Source organism: Phanerochaete carnosa, assembly GCF_000300595.1.
Source record: "Phanerochaete carnosa HHB-10118-sp unplaced genomic scaffold PHACAscaffold_11, whole genome shotgun sequence".
Taxonomy (NCBI): domain Eukaryota; kingdom Fungi; phylum Basidiomycota; class Agaricomycetes; order Polyporales; family Phanerochaetaceae; genus Phanerochaete; species Phanerochaete carnosa.
Window position 1 is genome coordinate 472,049 of NW_006767638.1, and position 9,905 is coordinate 481,953.

Below are 9,905 nucleotides of genomic sequence, written 5' to 3' on the forward strand. Positions count from 1 at the left end.
CGCAGATCCCATACACGGCCAATCGCATCCAAACCTCTGTAACGGGAATGAGCACTCATCTTATAGAGATAGAAAAGTCACTGACCCAGATGCAACAAGCGCACCGTCCTCCTGGAACTCCACTGAATAAACTTCCTTTGAGTGACCTTCCTGCAACAAGAGTTCCTTCGCGGTCGCCACGTCCCAAAGCCTCCAGGATGTGTCGAAGCTTGCACTTGCAACATAGTCGCCCGATGAGTGGAAGGCAACACGGCAGATACGATCTTCGTGACCTTTCAAAGTCGCCAATGGCGTCTCGCTGTAGACCACGCGTTGCTAGAGGTTCTAACGAGACAAAGTTGGATGCGACGCACCTGTTGAGAGACCACAGCTGCAGCGTCAGATCACCAGCGCCACTGACAATGTTGACGGCGTCTTCGCTGTGACCAAGAGTCGCTTTCGGATGCCAGGCTACTCCACCTACGCGGTCAGAGTGCCCTGGTGCGAGGTAAGCCAAATTTGATAACGCGCTGGTGGCCAAGACGTACCACGTAACGTGCGTATGAGTCGGCAAGAAGGGACGTCCCATAACTTGACGTTCCCTGCCCAGCTACCAGTTGCAAGAATGCTGCTGTTCGGGGAAAACCTGACTTGCGAGATCGGTCGTTCGTCGCCAATTTGTGATCCAAGCTCCGCGAAGTTCTAGACTCCCATAATGTGAGAACGCACACGCGTGAGGGGCAGAAACGTACCTTGACCTCAGCGAACACTTTCTTCCGGATGTCGATAATCCGCCCAAGCGGTATCTTGCTGTCTATTCGCTGCTGAGCGATGCGTTTTTGAGCTCTATATGGGGAACACAGAAGCAAAAAGGAAGGCAGTAAGCACCTGTCTGGGTCCAACCCGACTATGGGCAGTGGAAATCCAACCTGGGCAGAGAGTATTCCGCTATACGTCTTCGGGCCTCCAGAAGCTCTAGTGTGCCCTCCGAATAAAATTCTTCCTGCTGAGGTATGGTGAGCAAAAACTGATATGGTAGTCATGGCTAACACACCTCCTCTTCGCCCTCCGATTCGCTACTCTCCTCGTCAACTTGCATGGCATCCTCACCTCGAGCGGCATTGATTTGGGAAAGGACATAAATGAGACGGTCTCGCCGGTCCGCCGCCTACATTTCAGTAATGTATGAGCACCAAAGCAGAGCTTGTAGGTCAGCACACGCACCCGCTCTCCGAAAAGCGTGATAGGCTCTCCAATTTCACGCAGCCTGGCCTTGACCTTGTTGTCGTCGGTGGGTACAGCGAGACTGCGAGCCTTCTTCTTGCGCTCTAGTTCGTCAAGAAGAACCTTGTTCTCGACACGAGCCCTTTCTGAGCCCAGGTAGTTGCCATCGTCGATTAGCGTGTCAAGTGTGAGCTCAGACATAGCAGATCCAGGTCAAGGTGTGAAGCGTCACGTGAGAGCGCTCTTGAGCGCTTTAGCGTGCCCCGCGCGTCGCGCGGTCCAGGCGAACACCCGACCTAAGTTACTTAGGATTCAGACCCCGAATCCTATGGTGGCAGGATTGGGTGAGCTATTGCGCAGCCATATTCCACACAAGCTACCAAGGGATTTGATTATAATTAACTGCTATTTTTTGATTCCGCATGAAGACAGAATAAGTAGGCCTAGGCCTAGCCTAGTATATACTCTTGGTACGCATCCCTCTTCCTACCCAGTTGATCGCTTTGGAAATGTTAGTCCGAAGATCGGCAGCAATAATGCCCGAAACCGATCAGAGTATACGAAAGTGAAAGCTGAAATCGGGGGTGGGGGAAGGGAAAAATGGGGGACTGCGGATAGCTGATAGTAAGAATGGCCCGTGCGAGGGAAAGTAGCATGTGTCGGGTGCAGACTAGTATGATGCAGATAGTCTGCAAGAAATCTCGGTCGCGGAAGAAGCTTGAGAAATCAAGCATTACACCTGCCATACGACATGAGTTGTGTAGGGCGTGTTTGTTGCAAACCATCATGGGTACTAGAGTGGATAGCTGTGAGAATAGTAGATGGGCATAAGCAGAGCCTAGGCTAACAGAGAGTGTACCAGCTAGAATCGCACGAAGAATGACAAGGACCTACTGCGATAATCTCGGCAGTGCGTACAAAGAAGTGTGAGGACTAGAAGCTGATCGCTATGTGCAGCCAATATAAGAATAAAGAGGCCATTGGTAAGTCTCGCTAGGGTAACCAGCGTCTGCAGCCAGCTCTAAAGATATGTCAGCAAGTGGGGCCCAGGCCTAGAAGGCAGGTTGCTGAAAGCGCACCTAGAATGCAGCTCCCAGTTAGCCAAAGGGCGGGTAGAGAATAGTGATGAAAACCGCGACGAAGATCCTGTTGTTGCGCCAGAAGGACTATCAAAGAGCCCGAAGAGCAGGCCGTGACGTTGACGAGCATCCGGACAGGCGGCAGCGGTGGGAAGCAGCCGCTGCTCACTCCCCTTCCTGTTGTAACATCCCTTTCTCCTCGAGTTGAGTCAAAGATAGTACTTACTCGACAGGTCGGAGTCGGCGGCAACACGAGCACGATGGTACCTGGGTGGACGGCCATGAGATTGCATCACAAACACTCGCGTGCGACATTGCAGTTTGTTCAGAAAACTGAAAATATCACACGCAGGTGTTTGCCACCGAAGAACCTCTTCTGCGATGATGAACCTGAAGGTGGCAGATTGAAAGGCAGGGAGCCGCGCCCTGCTGCTACCCAGAATCGGGACGCTCCGGCATCAAATAGTCCCGGATAGGCAAGCAGCGGCCGTGTGGCGCTCCACTTTAAACCATCGCTCTAGCTTCAAGTTTAGTGCTAGCGAAAACCTATCCGTTCAGATCGACGACCTTCCGGCCAGAGTTATCTGAACTATTCTGAACTAATCCGCCTGGCTAAACGCACATCGGAAGATGGTCCGCCGCCAAGCCGACAGCAATCGGAGTGACGCAGCACGAATCAAGGTTCTTTGACACGACGCGACACGTCCTAGTTTTGGTAGCAGGAATGCAACATCGTTTTGCCTAATTCTTTTCGGGGCCTCCTTCACGTCCGCCATCTCGATTGTCCAGCCTTGCACATATACTCGATGTCCGACAGGAAACGAGAGTCCGGTCAAGAGACTGGTTCTGGGCGGGCGCGGAGAAGAGTTAGACGCACCGATCCGACATACATCTGCTCGTGCACACACAAGTGTTTGGTACCAACCATCTTGACACCCTCGACCTGGTATCGCCACGGGAAGTGGAGAGAAAAAGACGAAGCAAAAGCCTGGGTTAGCAGGAATAACGCAGACTCTAACAATTTCTTGGTACCTCAGGAAGCTGGCGGTCGCAAACTCCCTCAAGAACCTCGTAAAAATTAGCAGGTGATGTACGAGATTGAGCACAGCAACGGAGACGATGCGGAGCTCGAGCAATATCCTGAAGAATCCGCACCATATGATGAGATCGCTACACCTGAACCAGTAGGTGGTCTCGCTTTGTAAAAGCATTAATTACTCACCTGTCTATCCTTCATCAGAACCACGAAGATTATGGGTCCTAGCTTGCTAAGGATTCATTCATCGTCGAATGGCGGAAGAACTTAGAGGATGCACCTGTGCGTAAGCAACACTAGAACAATACAGCCTCTCTGCTGATCTAATCCGCATATATGCTGCTCTAGGCGAACGGTCGTTCATCTTCTCGCGGAACCCATTCTCAGTTCTCGTACATGTACTATGAGCGGCCTCCGAATAGGTTTGAACTGCGGGGCGAGGAAAATGCGGACAGCTGGAGGTGGAGAATGGAAATAGAGGCACTTCAGTACGTCCTTTTACCTCTCTACTTTTAATCAGGTGGTTATATGCGTGAATTTGCTCCTCTAGATGGCGAATTTTCACTCGACAGGACACGCTGTTCAACAAGCTCTGCAAGATATCGTATGTTTCATCCATTATTGCCGTTGGATGCTAACAGATGTCACGTAATACCCAGCGAACAACTCACGCTGTTCCAGGAAGACATCTGGGAGCAGCTGGGGGCTCTCAGCGCAGAGCTTGCCGCCAGCAGCTCCGTGTGGGTCGTCAGCTCATCCCATCCTCCTAGAGATCGCAGCAAGCGCGGCAACGTCACCTTCTGGCACAAGCGGCAGTGGCTTGATTTCTTCGGTAACAATTCGGGAGATTCCGGATCCGACGACGCATATAAGGAACGCAAAATCGTTAGGAAATTCCAATTCCTCCAGGACGAGAATGGCAATCTCATCTCCCCAGAGCGACTCGATGAGATGCGCAGGTTCGCTCGAGAGATATTCGCCGAAATGGCGAGCCGCAAGACCGCTCCGCTTCACTGGGAGTCAAACGTTCTCGCAAACGAGCGTAGCGACTTCTGCAGGCGCATGGAGAACGCGTTCCCAGAGCTTAGGCTCTGCGAGAATAGCTGGAAGGCTAACGAGGTTGCTATACTGATTTACCCAGGCTGGAAATCCAATCGACTAGCATACTTTCACGCCGTGGCAGAGGCGACATAGAACACAAAGCAGCTGTGTATCCTTCGAATAGAGTATACTGCATAGTTTCGGGAGAATTGCAGCAGATGTGCTTAGTTCAGACCATTGTCAGGCAGATACTTAGGCACTGATCATAAAACTCATTTATTCAGATCTGCCAGCCATTACGCACGGTTGTGTCAAAATCTCTAGTGCCCTGCCGGCAAGTAAGTCGCCCTCCTGCGTTGTTTATTCTCTCCTTAGCGTCCCGAAACGACAAAACCCTCCGCCCTGTCTTTGTTCTGCGCATTTTCTCGTGCGCGGAGCGACAGCGTAGCCAGAGGCTTTCCAAGGAACAGAGACTGGACACAGTCAACGACCCCTTCGAAGGTGCGATGACAGAAGAACGTGGCCCCGCCCTGGATGACGCCCGGGATCAGCCTCGGACTTGGAGGGCTAGGGTCGAAGACGACGTAGACTTGCAACGCGTCCACGTAGAGGCATGCCATCGCGCGTCCAGAGTCCTCGCAATGCATAACCGTACACGCTGTGCGAGCATCCTTCGTGTGGCCGATCCTCGTGAGCGTTCTGCGGTATCACACGTGTGAGCACATGCTATTCGCATGCAGGAAAGTACGCACTCGAGGATATTCGCGAGTCCTTCAGTCCCCCTGGGCGCCGGTTGGGTGTACCGGAAGGGCTGTACGTGCTCGAGTCGCAGCACTTCGCGGAGCGTCTGTGTACGGAGGAGGTTGTACATCGTCGGAGGGGCCATGCCGGCGGGCAGGGCCATCACGCTGAGCGCATCCTGCGCAGAACGCCAACATACATCAGCGCGGGCCAAGAACCACGAGTTTTGTCTTACCACGCAAGTTCTCCCCGAAGTGACCAAACGCAAGAAGTATACGCCACCCGCGTAATCCTGCAATGGCAGCTTCTCGCCCAGCACTGTCTTGGCGAACTTCGTGGCGATGGACAGCTGGCTGTTGCGGCGGTGATCCGAAGGGACGGCGAGCTCTGGGTCATGTTCAATGACATGGCACGGTGCTTCACCAGAAAGGAAGGCTTCCATAATGACCGCGATGAAAGGACGGTGTTGTAACGTTGCGGGGAGGACGGAGAGTCTGGTCGCGCGCAGAATGCCTGCGAGTGCTTTGGCCGGTGGAAGGGGCTTATCTTCTCTGGAGCTCATCGCACGGGATCAGAAGTAGCATTATATACCTGCTTCAGCAACCAGAATGCCGGAAATCCATGTTGCCACACCTGCGTGGCCAAAAAGCGAGCAAACAATGTTTTCTCAAGGCGACCTTGTTTCGTCTGAAGTATCCGTGAGTCCGCCGGTGGCTCTGTGTCTGGATAACAAGAGATCTAACCAAATAGTTGTGATACAAAGACAATCATTAGCGATCGAAGGGTCGCTTAGTAGGGGACTGATTCGTGCACTAGTGGCCCAGGAACCTGTGGCGCAACAATATTAATTGTTTAAAATATAAGGGGATAGATTGATCCAAAGCGGAATAGGCGGAAAATGACATCAAGAAGGCTGATATACTATAAATCTGGACAGAAATTGAGCCCGTACGAGGCCGCGTACACTAAAGCACAAGGTTGCCTCCGTCTCTCAAAAATCAAAATACGCCACCGGCGAGTTCCCCGACATGCGCCCATCTTGCCAGTATCATGACGACCACGGAGTAGATCACCATGGATCCTGCAGAACGGCTGGTAAGCGGACGTCCTTCACGAATCGGCACTCGAGTACAATGGGCTATACCTGCGTAGAGACCAACGTCATGGAACGAACCGGTGTGTTGCTGAATTGCGCCAGAGATTGGCGGTCCGGCTAACGCACCTGTGTGTGATAGTCATCAGCCCGAGACACAAAGATCAGACAATAGCGCACTGACCCAGCGACATGAAGGTCATTTGTACGCCGGTGCGCAGACCGACATCTTCTACTCCCCCCAAGCGCGTCGTCACCACAGGAAACAAGCTGACGAACGCGCCTGAAGCCGCGCTGCATTTTTACGTATCAGTCCTAGATCAAGAATAACAGGTCAGGCGCACACACCCATACAAGCAGATGATCGCAATGAACCCTCCATGAGAGTCGACGAAGGGCCAGACATACGTCATCGCCGCCGCCAGGGTCGTGAAGACGATCATCACGTTCAGCCCGCCGTACTGGACAGCGAGAACGCCACTAAGCAGACGACCGAAGGCCGAGGTGGCATTGCACACGCCTACGATGTAGAATGCCAGCGAGCTGTCTATACCTATGGACACTGCGCTGACACTTAGGAACGTGAGAGCTGTATGAAGTCAGCAGCGAATAGTAGGAAGGGAGAGGGCTCACGAGTATAGAGGCCAAGGAAGGCGAGGAGGGTAGAGAATGTGTAGAGGACGTATGCACGCTTCAAGAGCGCTCGCCATTGGGTTACAGTCTTACCCTTGGGTGGCAGACGTGCCTTCATTGTCTGCAGTGAAGCCGACTACCAATAAGATGCGGCTGCATGAGTCACAGAAGCGTAAAGTACGTACTATGATAGCGAAAAGGAAACATGCCAAGTTTACGAGTGCCATGACTCGGACTGTCCAGCGGAAGCTGAAGGCATCCGTAGACGTGAGCCGTGCACGATGCGTTAAGAAAAATAATATACCCGACTCGAGGCAAGAGCTGACGGAAGATGATAGAAAAGAGGACGCCGCCAACGGAAGACCCAAACGCGACGATACTGAATGCGATGGGCCGCTTATCTTTGACTATAATAGATTGAGTTTTGGATGCTGAGAGATCTCTGGTACCGTACTTACACCAGTGTGCGACAATTGCGGTACATGGAACATAAATCCATCCTGCAGACAACTGAACCAGTTATGACCACTACATCAGGTGGCGAGATGAATAGCAGACTCACACCGACTGCAACGCCTTGACAGATTACGAACTGCCAATACTTGTGGCACTCCGCGATAAGGAAGTTAGAGGTAATGTAGACGATACTTGAGCCTATTAGAGAGATTCTGAAGTATCCTAGGTCAAAAATATAGCCCGTGAGGAGACCCTGTGCATCTTTTGAGATAACCTGGATAAAGATTGCACGCAGAGCGGCACGTACCGGCAGGAATATTAAAGCATACTGAGTTCGGCGGCGTCAAGATGCGACTGTGTGGATGTAGACGACAACATACTACACCTGTAAAGAGCCGATCCATGCTCTACGAGAGAAGAGTCAGTTAACTGGCATGCTGAATTTAAGGGACGCACATGTCTGAAGGAGAGCGATCGCTAAGCGCGACAGCTTGGTAGTATTCTTGGAAGGCCTTTCATGGCAGCGCAAAAATTAACTTTGCAACAACGTTGGAAACATAACGGTGCTCACTCCCCAGGACACGACATATCCGAATGTTGCAAACGACAGACAGAACGACTACATGAGAGCGTCAAATAGTGCTTTAGCTGTAGTTTATCCACGAAACAATAGACACCTACACCTGCGACAACGATCCAGGCTCGCAGGCCACCGTCCGGAGCCTCGTCAGATGCTGTGAGCTCAGACGAAGAGTTCACAGAACTTCCTTTGCTCTTGGGGTCGTAGGCGGACGGAGGCGGGGCACTCGAGCTGAGCGAGGTCATGAGGGCGGAACAGTTTGGGTATGCCCGCAGCCCACGAAGGTAGTCGCACTGTTATACGCATACTGGATGTTCGATGCGGGTTTGGCCATTTACTTGGATAAGAAGTAATAGGCTGCCGGGAAAAGTGCGCCTGTTCGTTGCCCTTCACATCATCAAATATATCTTGTCGGCCCGACAAGTGCTATGCTTGCACAGTGTTTATAGAGAGTCCACAGATTGCCATTTGCGCTATCTGAGCAGTAGCGGATGCTAAGCCTTCTCCGTTAGCATCTTTGAGGGTCCATCAGGTTAGAGTTAACGCCACCTCGTTTACAATCGACGCACATCTGCTCCTGCTGAGTCCCGACAGCTTGCTGATCAGCGGCGTTATGTGTGCAGTGATACAAAATTTCGATGTTTTGATACCGCAGCTGCAATGGCAGTACTTGATCAGCTTGCAAACCGAACGGTTGCGGCTGCCTTCGGGTAGGCGTCTAATGATATCAGCTCTACTAGTCACGTAACCTAAATAACCTAACTTGTGTGCAGTAGGCTCACGCCTGCCCTATCCGACTTCGCGAAGCGTGATGTTGTGTAGCATGGAAAATAAATATATTATGTGAAAAATTGTACACAAATTTGATTTATAGTCAACACGCTGATATGTGGACCGTAGCGGCTTTGCGACTCTGATGCCAGTGCTGCCGTGAAATATGATGTAATGAAAGGGACTTACGCCAATGGGGGCAGCATTTAGTGAGGTGCAGGTATAGGACTAGGTGATAATGGAGTTGACGCACAGTATCAAACAACAGAAGCACATCGGCATCTCAACTCACACCGAACAGATTTACTGCACTAGAAGGCAGCCGCTGAAAAACAGTATATGGCAGACAGTCATCCATGCATTCATGCTGCTCGAACACTGCAAGAAGTATCACTTTTGATACATTCCGCACCACCAATAACCTGTGCAAGCAACCAACAATTTTCAAGTCCACAACAGTCAGGACAGGAATTAGCTGCATCAAAGGAACACCAACAACAACCACATTGTCATCTTCCACTGTCAAGACACTAAGACATCTCAGGAAACACACCATATCATCATTGTACAAGCCATAGAAAGAACCGCACAAAGTTTCACATTTCTTAAGCTCACTGACAGACAACTGCCCTAACACGGCACCACCACTTATACCGGCCAAGCCAGGCACAGCAACGCTACTATGACACAAACGTTCAAGCAGCATCAAACACCCACTTGTCACAAGAACAAGAAGGAAAAACCCTGAAAACAGCGACCTGTCAAAATTCCAAAATGATGCTACACCAGACAATCACCTACCAAATTGCAACCACATCGAAACCAACAACATTTGCGACAAGTCACAGATACAAGTCATGCAGCATATACTCAGAGACAAGGATGATAGAGGATGAGGATGGCAGAGTGGAGTCAGAGCCAAAGACCAAGGCAAAGCAACCAAACATGTACAAATGGGATAACAACAGTCACATGACTTCTGTCCAATGCTGTATGTTGAAATGATAACTCGTGGATATGGGCGTCAAACGCCCATTGCCGATTCCCCTGCATAGTGTCATTCAGGACAATCATAGCACTCAAAATAAATATGATCTTGAACTGCAGACGGCAGTTGTCGCATGCAGACCAGTACAAATCTGTATATTTATATTTGCAAAGGTGGGTAGTCATATACATGGTCATGGTATAGGTACACGCGGCTGCGAAATGTCCAAGGCTCGAGTGCAGTAGGCCGGGTGCAGTAGATGGCGGGAAGGCACCCAAGAACAG

At 51.2% G+C, this 9,905-nt stretch overlaps 4 protein-coding genes across 4 annotated transcripts; 1 reads left to right on the forward strand and 3 right to left on the reverse strand.

Moving 5' to 3' along the window:
* Window positions 1-1,764: 1,764 nt before the first annotated feature.
* PHACADRAFT_263800 (uncharacterized protein) lies at window positions 1,765-2,601 on the reverse strand. Its single transcript, XM_007400689.1, has one exon. It carries the CDS (start codon window positions 2,563-2,565, stop codon window positions 2,236-2,238), a length of 330 nt encoding a protein of 109 aa, XP_007400751.1. The 5' UTR covers window positions 2,566-2,601; the 3' UTR covers window positions 1,765-2,235.
* Window positions 2,602-3,861: 1,260 nt separating this feature from the next.
* Window positions 3,862-4,635, forward strand: PHACADRAFT_263802 (uncharacterized protein). The gene has a single exon (XM_007400690.1). It carries the CDS (start codon window positions 3,925-3,927, stop codon window positions 4,510-4,512), a length of 588 nt encoding a protein of 195 aa, XP_007400752.1. The 5' UTR covers window positions 3,862-3,924; the 3' UTR covers window positions 4,513-4,635.
* A 95-nt stretch (window positions 4,636-4,730) lies between these two features.
* Window positions 4,731-5,542, reverse strand: PHACADRAFT_188055 (uncharacterized protein; the record flags this gene model as incomplete). Its single annotated transcript, XM_007400691.1, has 3 exons — window positions 4,731-5,058; window positions 5,112-5,278; window positions 5,300-5,542. 3 exons carry the CDS (start codon window positions 5,540-5,542, stop codon window positions 4,731-4,733), a joined length of 738 nt encoding a protein of 245 aa, XP_007400753.1.
* Window positions 5,543-5,982: 440 nt separating this feature from the next.
* On the reverse strand, window positions 5,983-8,373 carry PHACADRAFT_213401 (uncharacterized protein). The gene is made up of 14 exons (XM_007400692.1): window positions 7,964-8,373; window positions 7,854-7,901; window positions 7,739-7,794; window positions 7,668-7,689; window positions 7,590-7,610; window positions 7,389-7,535; window positions 7,285-7,336; window positions 7,131-7,233; window positions 7,012-7,075; window positions 6,827-6,947; window positions 6,542-6,782; window positions 6,378-6,487; window positions 6,245-6,322; window positions 5,983-6,181 (listed from the first exon to the last, which is right to left on the reverse strand). The coding sequence occupies exons 1-14, from the start codon at window positions 8,105-8,107 to the stop codon at window positions 6,099-6,101; spliced, it is 1,290 nt and encodes a 429-aa protein (XP_007400754.1). The 5' UTR covers window positions 8,108-8,373; the 3' UTR covers window positions 5,983-6,098.
* Window positions 8,374-9,905: the final 1,532 nt, after the last annotated feature.

Excerpts from the sequence above, each read along its gene's own strand:
- PHACADRAFT_263802 (XM_007400690.1), top strand. The coding sequence starts at position 3,925 with ATGTTTCATCCATTATTGCCGTTGGATGCTAACAGATGTCACGTAATA.
- PHACADRAFT_263800 (XM_007400689.1), bottom strand. The coding sequence starts at position 2,565 with ATGGCCGTCCACCCAGGTACCATCGTGCTCGTGTTGCCGCCGACTCCG.
- PHACADRAFT_213401 (XM_007400692.1), bottom strand. The coding sequence starts at position 8,107 with ATGACCTCGCTCAGCTCGAGTGCCCCGCCTCCGTCCGCCTACGACCCC. Across the intron at positions 7,690-7,738 it reads GATCGCTCTCCTTCAGACAT|AGCATGGATCGGCTCTTTAC; the intron begins GTGCGTCCCTTA and ends CTTCTCTCGTAG. Across the intron at positions 7,234-7,284 it reads CGCAATTGTCGCACACTGGT|TCAAAGATAAGCGGCCCATC; the intron begins GTAAGTACGGTA and ends AATCTATTATAG.